Source organism: Typopeltis vanoorti, chromosome 10 (genome assembly GCF_054136105.1).
Source record: "Typopeltis vanoorti isolate ZY-2024b chromosome 10, IOZ_Tvanoo_1.0, whole genome shotgun sequence".
Classification (NCBI taxonomy): domain Eukaryota; kingdom Metazoa; phylum Arthropoda; class Arachnida; order Uropygi; family Thelyphonidae; genus Typopeltis; species Typopeltis vanoorti.
The window spans coordinates 60,677,008-60,698,139 of record NC_143558.1 but is presented as its reverse complement, the minus strand read 5'-3'; the positions used below and the strand labels follow the sequence as shown (position 1 = coordinate 60,698,139).

Below are 21,132 nucleotides of genomic sequence, written 5' to 3'. Positions count from 1 at the left end.
AACAACTACTTGAAATAGTATTAAGTGGTAGCTCATCAGAGGAAATAAGAAATGCATAGCCTTCTCTGCATAAAACCAAAAGTTTTATTCTAAGTGATCCTTCAGCACACTACTATCATATTTTCAAAAGTTATGTTTTTTCATTAATCCTATTATCCTTTACACGGTAGACCAAATGGCTTAGCAATTTCTTAATTTTCATGAAACTAATTTTGGTAATGATAGATCAGTTTATCTTATCTTCATAATCTGATACTTCTTACACACTGTTTTCTTTGGCTGGTTTGTCTGACTGTTCTTATAGAGTAAAAAAGCCAAGTTTCCACCTGATACCTCTATATGAGAATGACAAACTTCACTTATGAACATCAGTTAAGTTCTACATGGGATTTGAATCCAAGGTGTTAAACCAAATTGCAGTTTTCATTGAGATTTTTTTTTCATGCTTTTTTTTTTTCATTATTATATTTTTAAATTTCTTAACAAGTATTGGCATGTAAATATCATTGTACTGTGATAACCCGAAGAGGCAGAACTCAGTCAAACTTAGCTGAATCAAAACTGGTTAAGTACAAAATATGTTACAGATAAGCTTAGGTGTTGATGATTATTCATGACTTATTTTTCACGGTATTAACAACACCACAAACACTTTTATCAACAAAGATGTTTTATTAAAATCAGCGAAATATAAGCGTTAATAAAACATCTTTGTTGATAAAAGTGTTTGTGGTGTTGTTAATACCGTGAAAAATAAGTCATGAATAATCATCAACACTTAAGCTTATCTGTTAGATTGATGATTCTGCACGGAGAAGATATTGTATACAAAGTGCGACGGTTTGGTAAGTTGAAAATGAAATTGTCCAGAAAATTGAACAGGTTAGCCTTCCTTAAACGATGCCGTGACAACGATATCATTCCATCTTTTCTGAAATTCAAAGAAAAGTTGCAATCGGCAAAGGCACATCGTATTTATCGACGGGCGAGTTTAGCGCTTCTTCGAGAACAAATCGCCGCTACTCGCATAGAGCTTAGTAAGCTAAACAGCTCTATCATAGCTCTACAACAAGAACTAATCAACGTGTTAAATCCTGAAATATGGACTGTCCTACAGCACATCTCCGAAGTTGCAGCAAAAAAAAATTCACAAAAGTAAAAAGCAAACACCTAAAGAAATATGAACTCCTACAACAGCGCCAACATACGAAGTCCCAACCGCAACTTCGACGAGACCACGTGGTCGTAAACCTATCATCGGAAACACTCGCTGAGGAAGCCAAGAACGCTCTCAGTCTAGGACATAACTTTGCCGTCACGCCCAAACAAATTCCTAAACTACAAATTATGATGAAAGTAGAACAGGGTATCCACGATCTTCTGTCAGCAATGGCCAATAATGTGCGACTAGAACTAGATATAGCAAGTATTATAAACAAGGCTAAGCTTCCAAAAAGCAATATGCCATGCATATTGCTTTTAACAAATAACTGCCCTAAAAAAGTTATATAATAATAAAAATATATTATTACAAAAGCTGATAAAGGAAATGCAACAGTTATCATGAATAAAGAAGAGTATAGCAGAAAAATGCAAGATCTCATATGTGACAGTTCCACATATCAAATTATACATCGAGACCCTACGATGTCTCAAAAGAAAAAAGTCCGAAAATTACTGAAAAAAGTGACATCATGGCACAAAGAAATCATCAGGAAAAAAAACCCAATTCATGTTAAACCACCCCGTATTTATGGATTACCAAAAATCCACAAAACTAATATTCCCCTACGCCCCATAGTTGATAGCATAGATAGTCCCACATATAAACTGGCCGGCATTCAGCCAAGTCGCTTGCCCCCCCTTACTGGCAATTCCTCTACTTTTGTAAAAAATTCAGTCCATTTCAAAACACTGGTTAAAAATCTAATTCTAAAAGATTCAGACATAATGGTTAGTTTCGATGCCACCTCCTTATTTACCAATGTACCACTTATAGACACTCTTGATTTAATCAAGTCTAAATTTTCCCCCAGATATTTTTTAATTATTTCAATTTACCATGAATGCAGGTTACTTTACATGGGGGGGGGGAATTCTACAAACAGATTAATGGTACTGCTATGGGTTCCCCCCCCTCTCCCCCGTTAGCAAATTTTTACATGGAACATTTTGAAAACAAAGTACTTATCACAGCTACATACAAGCCACAAGTGTGGTTACGCTATGTAGATGATGTGTCTGCCATCTGGCCCCATGGACAAGACACTTTGGATGCTTTTGTCACCTACCTAAACAGCCAACACCCCAAAATTCACTTCACAGTAGAAAAAGAATCAAATAACTGTTTACCATTTCTTGACATATTAGTCGCCCGCCTTTCAGATGGATCACTATCTTTTTCTATTTACAGAAAGCCTACACACACACAGGAAGATACCTACATAAACAATCACATCGTCGTCCAGTCCAACAGTACGGCATTTTAAAAACACTTACACACAGAGCCAGAGCCATTTGTTCTAACGATACAGCTCTGACCACTGAACTCCAATACATGCACCATACGTTCTTAGCCAACGGCTATAATCCCTACAAAATAGATAAAATACTACATAGGCCCATTACTCTGCCCTCCCCTAATACACAAGAATACAACATGACCATTTCTATTCCCTATATCAGAGGTACATCGAAAAAGATAGCCAAAGTATTGTTGAAACATGGCCTTTGCACCACTTTCAAACCTCATGTCAAGCTGGCAACTCTGATCTGCTCACCTAAGGATAAACTTTACCCTTTAGCACACCCAGGAGTGTATGAAGTTCTGTGTGACTGTGACTTGGCCTATTATGGGCAAACAGGAAGATCAGTGAACATCCACCTGGAAGAACATGAAAGATACATTCGCTACTATTACTATGGCAAGTCGGGACTGGCAGACCACGCTTTGGACACTCCTTCACACAGGATTAGATGGAGGAAAACGAATGTGCTATTTAGGAGTCGTTATAGATCTGAAAGATTATTTTTTGAGTCAGCAATGGCTTTGAAGAATTCTCCCAACCTTAACAAATATGGTTGCATTAATTTGCCAAAAATTTGGGAGACGGTTATCCTAAGAATAACTCCTGGATAACTGCTGTTTTTTTTTTTTTTTTTTTTCGTTAGAGGGCGCCAAAAAATAGGACTTTAGATCTTTTGTCTTTTGCAATTATATTGTTTCACTCACTCACTCACTGTCGTGTTTACAAGTGTGTTGTGCTCTGATAATGCTGAGTTGAAAATCAGCGAAATATAAGCGTTAATAAAACATCTTTGTTGATAAAAGTGTTTGTGGTGTTGTTAATACCATGAAAAATAAGTCATGAATACAAAATATGTTAATTTTTCTCCATATGTGATACTATCAGAGACTAGGTAGTTAGCAATCCTCTCCACTCCCAAAGCCACAAGATATGGATATATCCATCAGTATATTCCCAGCAAAAAAATACCACATTTCACAAATTTATTGTCACATCTCTCTTGTAAGCAAAGTTCTATCATAAGTCCCTTACTACTCTTATGACAATATTACAATTACAACAGTCATTAGGATCAATGCAGAAACATTCAACCTGCTGTAACTCTGATTCTAAGATGTATATTATCAGTCTCTTACTTTTATGACAGAGGTATTCAACAGAACTTGTTACCAAATTTGAAGCATTAATTCCAATTAATAAGAAAAAAATTAATACTTTCCAAAAAAAAAAAAAAAAAAAAAAACCCAGCTGCATTTAATCTTTTTTCCTCCTCATCCTAGACATTTCTATGGGTTGCATCTTTCAAACCATTTTGATCAAATTTGAATACAGGCAGTTCTTTGTTTTGTTCAGTTTTGATTTATGTGAATTTGAATTTAAAATGTTTATCAATTTGTATGGTTCCCAAAATTTACATTTATGTATTTTGAAGTGAACCCTCAAAGCATAACTCAGGAAATCTTGGTAATGCTATTGATAAAACACCCACTTTGTCTCATAGAGGTCCATAACCTATACAGAGAATGTCCTCTCTCACCTCAGATGGAGAATCCCATCAGGTTTGATGGGATGGTTTGAATATACAGAAAAAGGATTTGTGGACCAACAGGATCTTAGGGACTATAATCTTGATAGTACAGATGCTTAGCTGGCTTTGTTCTCTTCTTACACTTATTTGAGATAGATCCTTTTCTTTTACCTTTCCAGTGTGGTTTCTCTTGATCAAAACTTGTTAACTTCTGACTCCAATACTATTAGAGTATTTGAGGGTTATGAATGTTTTCTTTTATTTTCTTAAAGTTCTCTTTCTATCAGAAGAAGGAATTTGTAGTTGGGTTATAGGGGACTGAGATCCCAGATGTGAACTTATGTAGTTTGGTACAGTCTGGGGCTAGGAGAAAGTGCCTCTGAAAATAAAACTACTATCATCCAGGTTGGGGTTGAGCAAAAGGTGGCAACCTTTTCTTGTAAAAACTTATTGCTATCTATTCCCAAAAGAAAACCTGGAGATGGACAGAAATTTAGGTCAATGAAATTGAATATGGACTTTGAGATCTGCAGTGTGGAACATAGTGGGAAATTTTCTTCTTGACAGAAAACAAGATGAAAGGTATAATTTTTGAGATCTAGGGTGGTTATAAGCACATCTGGAATGGTGGTGGAAATCATTGTGGATAATAAAGAAATGAAAAAATTTCTATTAAAAGCTGGGAGGAAGTTTGTGAGCAGTTATTAAAAGTAGTGCTTAATGTTTATTGGCATGGAAATGGTCACCATGAGAACATATGCTCCAAACAGAGAATGCACTAATACAGGCAAAAGATGAATATTTTGGGCAGTTGAGTGCATTGATGAAGATGTAGAGATAACCAAGAGCTTTTTGTCTATGGAGACTTGGATAGCAGAGATCGTCAAAGGATTGAAGATTAACATTTAGATCTTTTGGTGATAATGATTCTCATTGTGATGGTTTCATTGGACGAAGGAGATTGATATAAAGTAGTACACTTAGATTTTGCAAAGGCTTTTGAAAGATTACCGCATGATAAGTTGATAGTCAAACTAGAACAGATGGGGTTGGATATTAGACTAGTGCATTGGATCAGAGATTGGCTATCTGATAGGTATCAGCAAGTTGTGTATGGGGAAGCAATATCCCAAAAGAAGAAAGTCACTAGAGGTGAATCTCAGGGATCTGTTTTAGGGCCATTGCTGTATAACTTTTATGTTAATGATATTCAGTTGATTGCAGATGACTCATAGTTGGGATGAACTATGAGGAGAAGAGCAGATGTTGTGACCTTACAAGAAGACTTGAATAGATTGAGTGAATGAGTACAGGAGTGGGGATGACAGTTCAATGTTACAAAATGTAAGATTTTAAAATTTGACAAACAGAGATGGGATGTAAAATTTATGCTGGCTGGGGGTATGTTATTGCAGGTGGAGGAAATAAGAGATCTTGGGTGATGGTAAATAAGAATCTAAAATTTAGAGGACACTGACTTATAGAAGGAAGGATATTCTTGTTCCATTTTATAAGGCTCTGATTAGGCTGCACATGGACTATTGTGCACAGATTTGGTCACCTGGTTTTTAAAAGAATGAAGAGATGTTAGAAAGGGTCCAGTGGTGAGTTACTAAGGTAGTTTCTGATCTATGGAATGTTGAATATAGGAAAAGTTGACATGATGCAATTTGCACAGTCTTCTAAGATGTGATATGATGTGACAGAGACATACAAATTGGTAAATGGATGTTATAAGATAAATGCTGAAGAGGTTTTTCATAAAATGGTGGAAGATTGGGAGAGAAGAAGAGATAATCAATCATTTCATCAGAGGATGTAATTGTTAGAGGGTTTCACATTTTCCTCCAGTTATCATGAAGTAATCACCTGTCATATGCAGGCTTTTGCGAGGAAAGGATATATGTAGAATTATAAAGCTGGTGATTATGACAAGCTTAGGAGACAACTTCGATTAATAACATGGAAAGAGGACTTCAGCAGTAAGGAAATAAATGATGCATGGGAACTTTCAAAGAAATACATAACAGCATCAATGTACAAATGTATCTCAAAGGCCAAGAAGGCTGAATAAGATTGGTGTAAAATGGATGAATGTGGAGCTTAAGCATGAAATCTGGAAAAAGAAAGTACTTTGGAGGAAGTACAAGATGAATAAAGGTAATCAGTCACATGAAGAATGTAAAGAACATGCCAGGAGAGTGACTTAGATAGTAAGGAAAACAAAAGTAGAGTATGAGCAGAAATTGGCAAATAAGGCTAAGAAAAACCCTAGAGTTTTTTAGATATGTGGCAAGCAGAAGGAAGATTGATCATGGAAAGATGAAGTTAAGGGATGAAAGTGGTAGAATGGTAACTGCTGCAGAAGTCATTGTTGGGGTATTCAGTGATCAATTTATAAGTGTGTTTCATCCTGATCAGGGTGGAATCGAGAGGAACTTAAGTGTAGAGGACATAGGAGAGGACAGCTTAATTGTGAGTGAGCAGGAGGTATTCGAGGAAATAAATAACCTTGATGTTAATAAGGCGATAGGATTTGATGAAATATCACCACGCACCTTAAGAGAATGTTCCAGGGAACTGGCAAATAGCATTGGCATGCCTGTTTAACAAGAGTTTTGCAACAGCACAGGTTCCAAGGGAGTGGAAGGGGGGTAAAGTTGTTCCACTGCATAAAGGCGGTAATAGGGATGTAGCTTCAAATTATAGGCTGGTCTGTATATCTGGAGTTGTGGTGAAGGTCTTGGAGTGATTGGTGAGAAATAGGTTACAGAAATGGGTTGATAAAAGCAGTATTAAACTGTAGTTATCAGCATGGGTTTGTTAAGGGAGAGAGAGAGATCATGTTTCACTAACTTACTTATGTACTATAACAAGGTGACAAATACCTTGGACAGAGGAGATGCATATACAGTGGTGTACTTGGATTTTGCAAAGGCTTTTGATAGACTGCCATATGACAAGCTCTTAAATAAATTGAAAGAGATGGGGAATTGGGTAACAGACTTCTGTGTTGGATCAGTGACTGGCTGTCAGATAGGTATCAGAAAACTGTATATGGAGGGGGGCAGTATCTCAAAAGCGTAAGGTCACCAGTGATGTGCCACAGGGGTCAGTTTTGGGGCCATTGTTATTCAATTTGTATGTTTATGATATTGAGTTGGGTTTAACTAGTTATATCCAGCTGTTTGCAGATGATGCAAAACTGGAGAGAGCAATGCACAGTCAGGCTGATGTTAATGCCTTACAAGAGGACTTGAATAGATTGCATGAATGGACAGGTAAGTGGAACTATCAGTTCAATGTTGCCAAGTGTAAGGTTTTGAGATTCGGTAAGCAACGATGAGATGCCAAGTATACACTTGGTGGGGAAACTTTAAGAGAAGTAGAGGAGATGAGAGATCTAGGAGTGATGGTGGACAAGGACCTGAAATTCAGGGGTCACATTGCACAAATTGTGAAGACATCACATCGAATAATGGCAATGATGCGGATTACCCTGACATGCAGAAATAGAGAGGTTTTGATTCCATTGTATAAGGCCTTGATCAGGCCCTCATATGGATTATTGTGCACAGATTTGGTCACCAGATTTTCATGGTGACAAAAAAAATGTTGAAAAGGGTACAGAGAAGATTCACAAAGGTAGTCAGTGGTGTTTGGAATGTGGAGTACGAGGTCAGATTGAGAGAATGTAAGTTGCAGAGACTCGTGAGTAGGAGGAAGAGGGGGGGAGGGGATATGATTGAGACATATAAGCTGGTCAGGGGTTGTTATCAGGTAGACATGAAAGAGATTTTTCATAGAATGGGAGAGAGGAGTAGACCAAGAGGCCATTGCTGGAAACTATATAAGGAGGGTGTGAGCAAGGAGTAAGAAACAGGTTCTTTGCACAGAGAAGATTCACAAAGGTAGTCAGTGGTGTTTGGAATGTGGAGTATGAGGACAGATTGAGAGAATGTAAGTTGCAGAGCCTCGTGAGTAGGAGGAAGAGGGGGAGGGGATATGATTGAGACATATAAGCTGGTCAGGGGTTGTTATCAGGTAGACATGAAAGAGATTTTTCATAGAATAGGAGAGAGGAGTAGACCAAGAGGCCATTGCTGGAAACTATGTAAGGAGGGTGTGAGCAAGGAGTAAGAAGCAGGTTCTTTGCACGGAGGGTGGTTGGTGAGTGGAATGCATTGCCTGAGTGTGTTGTGGGTACATTGAATCAGTTTAAGATGCGGTTGGATGAAGCATTGTATGCAATAGTGAGTACCTCCCATGATGAGTCTCCACCATGGAGGTCGGGTGTTGATAATAATAATCCCTGGAAGCTGTATAAGGAGGATGTGAGCAAGGGCATAAGAAGTAGGTTTTTTTGCATGGAGAATTGTGAATAAGTGGAATGCTTTGCCTGAGAGTGCAGTGTCTGCATAGAATTTGAATGGGTTTAAGGCACGGTATGATGAGCTGTATTTATGACATGGGGATCTCCTAGATAAGTGTTTGACTCCATGGGATCTTAGAGTAATAATAATAATAATTGTTTTCAATCTCACTACATGATAGAATTCACTATGATATAATCCCTAATCATATGATTTGATTTGGTTGAATGAATAGCACTTCTGTTTTCCAACCAATGGCATCTATTCTGAATTACACTGCATGCATGAATGTTTATTAAAGTCTTCACTGGTAGCTGGATTTCAGTGCAATGTGTAAAACTACAATGCTCCCCTTTTTTAGAGGCTTGAAGTATCTAAAAAAAAAATTGATGTTTGTCTCTAGAACAGGGTTTCTGAATTAACTAACTCTTGTTCACCCATAATACCAGTGTACAATATGTACAAAGTGATATCATAAGTCATCAAGGTTTTCTTAAATGATTAAAACAAACTTAAGCAGCTCCGTAGCATAATTAGAAGAATGACGGTGAAAGAAAATGGAAGAAAGAAAATCTACAATGAGCATGTCAAAATTAATTCAGAAAGTTTGTTTTCAAACATGTTGAGAAAACCCTTGATAACTTATGATATCATTTACATGAACAGTTTACACCATTACTAACTTCCAGTTGACAATTTTTCTTTAAATTAATTTGTTATCTTTCAGTACTCCAAAATCATAAGATCTTATTTCAGTCTTCTAAAGCACTTTGTACTGTATGAATCCAATCAGATCTTGGTCTTTCTGTGGTTTCCTGGGGGGGGGGGGAAGTCAGCTAACCTTTTCTTTCCCATTAAGCTATTTGGCCTGAACCCAGTTTCTCAAGTTTCTTTTCCACAATTCTTCTAGCCTCTTTTGAAGTATGTTTGCATCAATCTTACTAATAAGGAAATTCCTCTGCAATTCTCACATTCAGTTGTTTTTTTTTTATTTATTTTTTATTTTATAAATGGTTAATATGAGAGTTCTACTCTGATGGAATTCAATGATGTGACCACATCATCTGAATTATGCAGTGTAGCCAGTGTAAATCTTTAAAATTAATTGTGTTAACATTAAAGGCTAATTGTATTAACACCAAATGCATTTGTTTTTATATGAATCTGTGAGATAGAAAAAGGATACCTACTGTGTGAATTTGCTAGACAATTTCTGTTATGTATATAGATAATTTATAACAAAATTACAATATATAATAAAGATGATATATTAACATGTTAATATTTGTATTCTGGTTGCTGTTAGGGAGACAAAGATGTGGATAATGTTTTTATATAAAATGCATAATATAATAAAAGCAAACCTGACACAATGGAAAGAAAGAAAGAGTTAGATTTTCATGCCCATGGCCTAGCATGACCCAACTAGCAACTTGAAGATTGCTATTTCTGGTTTATGAAAGTTGATAGTTTTTTAAGGGAAAACAAAAACAAAATACAGTAATAGAACATAGTAAAGACCAAATATCTAGTCAGTAATGAAGAAAACAGCTGCATGGTCTTATTCCATCACTTCACCTTTTTCTAGTCCTCCATTGCTGATAGGAATAGTCAAAAGTGAGTTCTTTTCTATACTGAAAAAATAACTGACTTTTTTTCAATTATATGTTCATATACAAGGGTGGTCTGAAAAGTTCTCAGCCTAACAATGAAAAAACAAATTTATAATTTCAAAATTATTTTTATTTTTCAACAAAACTCCCTTAAGACTAATACATTTATTCTAGCAATGCTCCAGCAACATTATCCAGTCCCTGTAGTGGATCGCAGTAAGATCTGCAAAATATCCACCCCTCTACAGATTCAATCACCTCTTGATTCAAAGAAAAACTCTGAGCAGCAAGGATGAGTTTTTGTTTTGGGAAGAGACAGAAGTCAGAGAGGAGCCAAATCTGGGGAATAGGGTGGATGTTCCAACAATTAATAGTGCAAATCTCCCTTAATTTTCCCATTGCCAAAACACCTTTGTGGGCAGGTGCATTGTCCTGATGAAAGATGATTTTTTCTTCGGCAAACCGGGTCTTCTCTCACGAATTTTTTCGTCTAGTCTGGCTAAAAGATCAGAATAATATTCCCCAGTTATTGTTTTACCCTTTTCAAGATAATTAATAAACTTTAGCATCCCAAACCACTGATGCCATGACCTTTCCTGCTGATGGAACCGACTTTGTCTTCTTTGGCACTGAACAACCGGCTTCTGTCCATTGTTTTGACTGCTGTTTGGATTCTGGTGTGTAACGGTGTCCAAGTCTCGAAGCACAAAATCAGTTTTATTCTTGTTAAAACACTCCAAGCACTGTTCAGAGATTTTCATGTGAGTGCATTTTTGATCTGCTGTGAGCAAACACACCCATTTTGCGCAAAGCTTTTTCATTTGTAATTCTTCATGCAAAATATATCCTACACATTCTTTTGAAATGCCTATAGTCTCAGCAATTTCATGCACTTTGACTCACCGGTCATTCAATACCATATTGTGCACTTAATAAATAATTTCTGGTGTTGTTACACTTTTTGGATGCCCTTCACATGGATCATCTTCATTGCAATTTCACATGGATGCTTATTACAGATGTACCAACTTAGGAAAAAAAACATGCTGATAGTGTTGCCATCTATGGTCGAGGCCGAGAACTTTACAGACCACCCTCATATATATTTAAATGACATTTCACAGGGTGGCAAGATCCACATGCAATTGAGAAAAGTGAACAAGGTTTAATGATTAGAAATTTGAATTTGTGAATGCAACATAAAGAAAACAGAAATTTTGGGATTGGGCTGCAAGAATGAATTTTCTGCTGAAAATGTAAAAGTATATTAAAATCTCCAAGGAAGATGGCTTCACTATTAGAATAACTGGACTGGAGAAAACTGAGATAAAAAAAAAATCACAAAGTTTAAGCATTCAGAAAGCAGTGGAGATGAATACAAATCTATATTTTTATTGTGTTCAGCAAAACACACTTGCATAAAATGATGTATCATGGTATTATTCTACAAAAAAAAAGTTGTTTTTATCAAATCAATAGTTTTACTATTTCTATGAACAACTTCTGGAATTTGGTTGCAAAAGTATCAAATGATAATAATAATAATTATCATTTGGTAACCTCCATGGAGTCCACAGACTCATCATGAAAGGTTCACTCAGTCAATGCATTCCACTTATTAACAACTCTCCACATAAAAAATCTACTCCTCACTCCCTTCTTCACCACATCTCTATACAGCTTCCAGGGATGGCCTCCCATTCTTAATATTCCAATTCCTCCCATCTTAACATCCAATCTTTTTATAATTTCTTCCATATTAATCTGATAGAATACCTTAACTATCTTGAAGGTCCCTGTCATATTTCCTCTTTTCCTTCTGTCCACCAATCTACATGCTTTCAAATGCTCTTCATAACCAACATTACTGAGTCCAGATATCACTTTGGTTATTCGTCTTTAGACCCTCTTGTAGTGTTTCTACATCACAATGAAAATTAGGTGACCAAATTTGGGCACAACAGCCCATATGTGGTCTCACTAATGCCTTATGTAGATGCAATACCACCTCCTTACCACTATATTTTATCATACTTTACTTTTTATCATAATCTGATATAATCTTCTCACTAACTTAAACGTCTTGAAAGTACAAATACCATGTGCAGTCTTTGCAACACGTGCAATGTGCCCTCAGAACTTCAGTCGACATCACCCAAGATTGTGAATCTCATCCAATTCCTGAAGTATAGCTCCACAAATACAGTATGTACACTTTGCATTTATTAACATTAAAACTACAACCCCACTCATTTGTCCAAGCTAAAAGTCTATTCACATCTTCCTGTAGAGAATTAACATCAGCACTACTCCTGATAATTCTACCTAACTTTGCATCATTGGCAAATATTTGAAGATCCCAATTAATCCACATGAAATATCATTAACAAACAAGCTAAACAATAGGGCCCAAGAATAGAACCATGAGGCACACCACTGGTCACCTTACTTTTCTGAGACACAGCTCCATCATACACAACTTGCTGGTATCGTTCAGAGAGCCAATCTCCGATTCATCTAACCAATATACTATCTATTCCTATCCTCTGCAGCTTGTACACCAACTAATCATGTGGTAATCTATCAAATGCTTTTGCAAAGTCCAAAAATATCACTGTATGTGATTCTCCCTTACCCAACACATTTGTCACATTATCATAAAACATAAGCAGATTTCTAAAATAAGACCTGCCCTTCACAAACCCATGGTAACCATCATAGAGAATCTTATCTTCATCAACATATTCCTATATTCTGTTTTATAACCAATTTTATTCATTTATTTATTATTGCACCCTCCATGGAGTTGGCAGAATCATCGTGGGAGGTTCATTCAACCGACAACATATTATCATACTAAATCTTAACATCCTTAATACTCCTTGCATTAGAAACACATTCTGGTAATGCGTTCCATTCACTGACAATTCTCTATGTAAAAAATCTACTCCTCACACTCCTCTTCACTACATTCTTACTTAACTTCCAGGGATAACCTCTGGTTTTCCCCTCTTGCTTTCTACTCTTTTTATAATCTCATCTCGATTAATCTGATAAAATCTCTCACTAACTTAAATGTCTCAACCATATCACCTCTTTTCCTCCTATTCACTAAACTCTGGAATCCACATTTTTTCAGCCTTTCTCCATAGCCAACATTCCGTAGTCCTCATGTCTTAGTTACTCGTCTTTGTACCTCTCCATTGTTTTCACATCACAATGGAAACTAGGTGGCCAAATCTGAGCACAATTGTGTCCAAGTGTGGTCTGATTAGTGCTTTATACAGTGGTACAACCACTTCCTTATCCCTACATGTTTGACTTCTTATCATAGCAGCACTATGATGTGCAGCCTTTGCAACACTAGCAACATGCTCTCTAAATTTCAGTCCACTGTTAACCATCACTCCCAAATCTCTAATCTCATCTACTTCTTGCAGTACAGCACCGTCGATATAGTACACAGTCTGATATTTCTGCACTTCAAAATGCAACACCTTGCAGTGATTGATATTAAAGTTACAACTTCACTCCTTTGCCCAAGTCAAAAGTCTATTCAAATCAAATCTTTTTCTAATACTTTGATTTACAGATCAGCCTATAATTGGAAACTTCTGTTTCTGAACCATGCTTGTGGAAAGGTATTATTTTGCCTTCTTTCCACTCTGTAGGAACCTTACCCACTGCAAGACTCTCATTAAATAACCAGGAAAAGGGCATGGCTAAATCTTTTGCACATTCTTTAAAAATATGTGGTAATATGTTATCTATTCCCTTATTAACATCAAAGCCAAGCAACAATTTATACACCTGCGATTCTTTAATTCTCATAATTCTTGCCTGTCTTCTACATGTTGCACAGCATCTTCCACACCACAATAAATTAAAGATGTCAAAAAGTTATATTCTTGGTTTAATCCTTTATCCAAGTGTAAGCAAACAAAGTTTGCACATGAAGTCACCTCATGACTAGGATACTTGTATATAGAGGCTAACGACTTCACATCAATTACATTAGTATCCCATAATGCAACACACATATCCTTACAGATGTGCATAATGCTATGCATTACGGGAAGGGCCACTATCCAGACTGGTTTTGACCTGCCCAGCTGTGAAGTGACTTCACGTGCAAACTTTGTTGTTTGCTTACACTTGGATAAAGGATGAAACCAAGAATGTGATTTATTAGCATCTTTAATTTATAGTATAACCAAGTGGAAAAAACTTGCAACATCTTTCACACCATAATGATATACACTGATGAAGTGCTCGTTAAATAATTCCACTATATCATTTGCTATGGTTACTCTGCCAACATAACTTTCCACCAGCATCAACCTGCCATAATTAATTTTCCTCTTGCTTGCCACATAGCAGAAAAATTTCCTTGGATTAGCTTTGACCTGACTGGCCAATCTCCTTTCATATTCTACTTTTTATTTTTTAACTATGCTTGTCACTTTCCTGGCTTGCACTAAATATTCTTCATGCAGCTGTTCACTGTGAACTGTCCTGTACTTCCTCCATAACAACTACTTTTGTAACTGCTTGCTTGATTTTGCCATACATCCATCTAATTCCTACTCTATTTATTTGCTTAACTCTTGGTATTCAGTAATGCATTGCTTTTGTTAGATACCGTCTTTGCATTTCCCATGCACTGTCAACATCTTTTCTACACAATTCACAACCCAATGTATTGATGCTAGTTGACTATGGTGCTTATGATAATCACTCACCTTACAGTTCCACATATAGACCTTCTTGATAATGACTTTTTCCTGTTTGACTATCTTCCAAATCAATATCTCATTATCACTTTCACCAGTGGCAGTGCTGATACCTCATTCACAGCCACATTCTGTGAGGATATCACCAAATCTAATTGTGTCCTTCAAGAGTTGAAGTGGAAAATAGTAGTACGTGTGAAAATTTTGAAGCTATCTGGTGTCAAGTTGACATCAACAGAATAGTATATCTAATAGGATGCTGTTATAGGCCAGGGAATGTGGAGAGTATTGATTGTGAAATGTTTAGACAAATTAGTTGGGCAAGTAAAATCACATGTTGCTTTAGATAGTTATCCTGCATAAACTCAACAAATTCAGTCTCTTTATTACTATACACTATCTCTTCTTTCTAATCCACATTCCTATGATTAAAATATCCCATTAGGATCATCTTCCTTTTACTTGCTCAACTAATTTGTCTAAACATTTTTCAATCAATACTCTCTACATTCCCTGAACTTTTTCAAATCCCTTTCTACATTCTTTATCTCACTACTGATCTCAACTTCAAACCAAACAGCTTCAAAATCTTCACATGTACTACTAGTTTCCACTTTGACTCTTGAAGGACACAATTCTTCTGCTACCATTAACAATACTCCTCCTCCTCTCTTCATCTTCCCATCCTTGAAGAAAATTCTATATCCTACCATTTCAAGTCTTGACAGTACATCATCCTCAGTCAACCAAGTTTCACTTATGCCAATTATCTTTTACTGATTCAATCAATGCTACAAACTCACGCCTTTATTTCTGATACTCCATCTTCATACATTAGTTTACAAGCATAACAAGCCTCCACTCTTTGAGGCCATCTCATCAACACAATCACTCTTTACTCTCTCTCTCTCTCTGCTATAGTGCACTTCTCTCTTCATTTTGACCATTCCAGATTTCCTGATCCTGACTCTAATTTTCATTTATATTCTTATGATCCCCACCATTTTGAACTGTATCACTTTGCTCTGCCATAATCCTCACCTTTGTATCCATTCTCTTCCTGTCCTTCCAAATCTTCTTCTTAACCTTTTTCTGACTCTTGGTGGTACTAATTTCATATGGACCTGTGCACTCCTATTAAACAACAGTCACTCCAAATGACCAACACCAAACCCATTCAAATGCATTCCATCAGCTTTGAACCATTCTAATTTCCCTTCAAATTCATTAAATACATTCACAAATTGACCACTCTTGGTCTGACACAATTCAGCCATTTTGTCATTCAGTATCACTGCCCTCCTCAATTCACTATTGTCATATCTGGACAACAAACTAACCACTTTCCCAATGACACTATTATTCTTCACTTCCTGCAACAACTTCTTCAAATCCCTTTCTACATTTTTTATCTCACTATTCATGTGATTTATGTGCACCGCTACCACTAATTCTGATGCCTGTTCCTTCCTTCCTTCTATGAAAAGCATCTGATATTTGTTTTATTGTACCACCTGTAAAGCATGTCTTGTGCACTCTTATCTTTTACCACACCTTTAATGATTGAGTCACCATATAAAGTGCCCCTATCATCCTTAGATATTTGCTTCTACTTATTAACTTCCTTGTAATTTACACCAGTTATGCTCTTCTTTAAAGGTTCAATTTCCTTCTCCATGCATTTAACTTGATTGACTCTTCATTTTCATTAACTCTTGCCTAAGCTCTTCCACATCACTTCTATTATTACTGCTGCAAGCACTCCCATCCATTTCCTGATTATTCTTGGTAACACCGTTCCCATTTTTGGAACATCTTAGCCTTTCATCACATTTCTCACATACTAGAATACATTCTTTTTTATTATTCAGTCTAACACTCCATAAATCTGTAACATTTTTGAACACATACATGAAACAATTGTCATATCTTATACACTGCGAAAAGTCCAGAGAAAAACTTGATCTCTGAATTGAGACCTTCTGCGCTGCTGGCGTATGCTTCTTCCACTGCCAACATTTTTGAACACATACATGAAACAATTGTCGCATCTTATCCCCTGTGAAAAGTCCAGAGAAAAACTTGATTTTTGAATTGAGACCTTCCATGCTGCTGTACTATGCTTCTTCCACTGCCGCCATTTTTGTAATGTTAACAAGCATTTCTACGTTAATCACAATACACAATACCAGAGTACAATGATTATATCCATCTGGCTATCACACAAAAGCACTATTATACAAATCTATACAATATAATTTAGGGAAAAAAAAAAAACTTTTCATAATACTGTTCAAATACATCCCCTATTTTTCATTGTGACACTCATTATGAGCATGATGTAATAAGGTCTTAATAGTTCCAACCTTTTGACTGGGATAATGATGAGATATAGCATGGATATCATGATCAGCATGAGTTTCTTTTCTAAAAATTGGAAACAGTAAACTACCAACTGGTTGACAAAGAATTAAAATATCTAAAAAGGGTAAATAATTATTTTTCTCCACTTCTAAGATAAATTAAATTCTTGGATGAAGCATATTTTTTTTTTAAATGAATAGTTTCAAATCTGATAGTGAACCTTTCCATACTGAAAAAAATATTATCCACATATCTATACCATACTGTAGATTTTTGGAAAAATGTCTTTAAGGAAACATTTTTCAAAATGCTCCATGTAGTAATTGGAAAGAGTAGGAAATATAGGACTATCTATAGCTGTGTCTTCAATCTGTATAAATTGTATTGTACACTGAAATAACCACAGTGGATTACAAAGTCAAAAAAGTTTGATAATATTTGGAAGAAAATCACGTTTATATAAATTAACAGTATCTGTCAAAGGAATGTTCATGAAAAGAGATACTACATCAAGACTAAACTAGAACATAACTGAAGGTTCATAATGTAGACTGAGCAAAGATGCTCAATCATCGCATGCCCTCTGTTACATATGGTCAAAGGTAGGCATCTCTCAAAAACTCTAGAAATTCATTTTTTTACTTTATGCTATCTTATCATCCCACTCTATATTATCATAATTAAAATCACCCATTTGTAATTAATTCATCTTAATTAAATATTCAACTGTATCTATGTGTTACTTATTAAGAATGAATAATGTACAGTTATCTCTTAATAAATGTAGCTTTTATATTGTTGAGTGGAAGGGGAACGGAGAGTATGAGAATGTATCAGCATGTGTGATTAAAGTATGTATAATGGCCAGACTAATGTTATTTTGTATTTTTTTAATGACGAATTGAATCCTAGAATTTTGGCTTCATTCCATTAAAAAAAAATGAGCATCTACTAGCATAGCCTGAATATGTGATTTCAGCAATATAAGATATTATTTTTGGGCAATATATTACAGTGAGTATTCTCCACTGCTAATAAAATGCTGCCTCAATAAAAGATGCTGTATTTTTAGCAAGGGACTGTTGATGATATAACTGTAATTAACATAAATTTATGGTCATCTAAGTATTATAGTTAAATAACATACAAGTTAATATAAAATGACATTGATTTTTATAATTTCCTACATCACACTCACCAGAAAGAAAGGAGCCAACCTTTCTCTCTGGTGAGTGTGGAAAAATAAATACAGTTTCTCCAAGCTAACTTAAAAAAGAATTTCAAAGTTAATAACCACCAGTAACTGGGTTATTACAAACAGGGCCCTCTCCAGATTAGATCGTGCCCTGAGATATCACCCCTGATGGATTATAAGACAAAAATATAAGAAAATCTCCAATTGCTATTTTGTTTTTATTACAAGAAAAACATTAATGCAAAATGATTAGATAATAATATTAATTAAATGTTTGCTCTATGGTGGATATCGCAATAAAACTGTTTATAACGCTTCTATATTTAAATTATAAGCTATGTCTGCCTCTATCGATATAGTTGCTAGACCAACCAATCTTTCTTGGGTCATTGCTGTTCGCAAATAATTTTTAATCAGTTTAAATTTGGAAAAACTTCTTTTCACACTTGCTACACTAACAGGAATTGTTAGCGTAGAGACAGTGCCTACTGCAATATAGCTGAATGAGCATCCTTATTAAGCTGCACCTTGAGGCAGGCTGCATCTATGCTACACCCTGTCGATGGTACTGATTAAAAACAAGAATTGCACAAGGTTTATATATACAGGCGAGTCTCGTTATACACAGGGGTTGTGTTCTTGAGAACAGCTGCATATATCAAAAATGTGTAAAATGGGAGGCTTATAACAAGGGATAATAGACGTATTCCCAAGTGAGCAAGATTGTGATCTTTCAAGATTAATTGAAAATGTACCTATTTTTCATACGTATTAAGGCATAAGAGTAGTAAATAAAATATTCAGCATGTGTAAAACAAATAACTATTAAAGTAGTTCTTTATTTTCATGACTAATACATTGTAACCACATCTTAATCATATCTCTTTTATCTGGCATACTGAATTTGAATGCTCGTAGGAGGCTGAAGACTACTTCAAGAATCTTTCAATGGAAACCTGACCTGAAGTTTTATACTTCTGATTGTAACTTCTCAGTGTGTAACCGCCTTCTTCTCTCTTTGCTTTGAAGCAAAATTTATGAAATTCTTCAGTAGCAATGTGAGCTGAAGCCTCTCCTCAATGTTGAGATTGAGGAACACATAGTGACTCTTATAGCAATTAAACCATCTACAACTTGTAGCAAAAAATGTTGGTTGCTTTTCATCTTTCATGAGATCTTAATAAAATTTTTTGCCATCTCTCGTATGGCCCAGACAAAGGCATGCTCTGCTGATTCTGATGCTCAATCCATATAGCCAGCAAGCATCCTTTCCATTTTCTCAATTGCATGACATCGAGATTTCATTAGTAATCATAAATAATTGAGCACTCTGCGCACTGTATCAAGCCTTATCACCATCTCAGTCCCATGGCCCTTTGAATGTTAATGCTATACTAACCTCTATCAAACCGATTCAGAACTTCCAATTTTACCTCTGTAGAATTGGATTTCCTAGGCATTTTCTTGATTCCATCTTCATTCACATTCTTCTTTCATTCTTAGTTTCCTTAGTTTGTCTCTTGCCAGACATCTTGCTCAAAGGAAGTAAATAAATATCTGTAAATAATTTCTTGCACAGAAGTTATTTACAGATAAAGGCAAATACTACATAGACCAATGAAAAGCAGGGACACAAAATGGATGATGAGCCCTGAATACAGCAGACAGGGATAGACAAAGCATGCATGGAAGCTTCCCATCTTGTAGAGGAAACAGCGACAGTCCTTATGTAACTCAATAATAAAACTGCATACATACGAAAACATGGAATAATGAAATCACATATAACGAAAATTACCTGTACCTAATTACAAGAATAAATAATAATAAATAAATAAATTACTTATTTATTTTTTGTGTTTACAATTCAGTTCCATTTTAACTTACTATTATACTGATTGTATAACATCAAAAAATAAAATAAAATAATAATATACCAAGGGAGCAAAATTTAAACACACCTGTCCTGGTTTATCTGTAAATGCACTCTCAAGAAAATTAGAAAATACTGGTCCAGGAGCTACTATAGTAACTGATATACCACTTCTGGCTAACTCTGTTCGGAGGCACTCAAAATATCCCTTCAATAAAACAAAATTTTCAAAGATACAGATTAAAACAAAATGCAGAATAAAGTAATAAAGGAAATATCTTTTCTGAAAAAAAAATACATATGTGTTTAATAATTTAATATAATAAACTGGCTAATTTACTTTTAGATGAAAAAAAAAAAAAAACTGATAACGGTTCACTGCATCACAGATGACATAGTTCAGCTGTGAATATGTGCTTTGTAAAGACTAATCAATGCAATAAGATTATTGTTGTTGTTATTATTATTATCTTCAGAACTCCTTGGAGTCAAAGACTCATTACAGGAGGTCCTTATGTCAAATAAACAGCTTATCATATGGCATGAATACATTCACATACTCATCAAACACCTCACTCAGGCAATGAATTCAAACATTCACCACTCCATACTCCTTTGCTCACACCCTCCTAATACAGTTTCTGAGGATGAACTCTTGTTCTCCCCTATCTCTCACCATTCTATGATAAACTCTTCAACATTAATCCGATAAGAAACCCCTTTCCAACTTACAAATTTAATCATATCTTCCCCTCCAAAGCCTCCTATTCACTAGACTCTGTAAATTGCATCTTCTCAACCTTTCTTCATAATCAACATTCTACAGATACCAGAAACCACCTTAGATGATCACCCCTGGACCCTTTCCAATATATCTTCATACTTTAGAAAACTAAATGACTAACTTTGTGCACAGTAGTCTATA

The 21,132-nt window shown here is 35.6% G+C and overlaps 1 protein-coding gene across 5 annotated transcripts in view; it reads right to left on the bottom strand.

Moving 5' to 3' along the window:
* Positions 1 to 21,132, bottom strand: part of LOC150102448 (dehydrogenase/reductase SDR family member 7-like) — a 149,545-nt gene that overhangs the window by 10,025 nt on the left and 118,388 nt on the right. For all 5 annotated transcript variants that reach the window (XM_090399697.1, XM_090399698.1, XM_090399694.1 and 2 more), the window contains exon 6: positions 20,296 to 20,415. In XM_090399697.1, the coding sequence (XP_090255823.1) occupies positions 20,296 to 20,415 (120 nt within the window). The remainder of the gene's footprint in view (positions 1 to 20,295; positions 20,416 to 21,132) is intronic.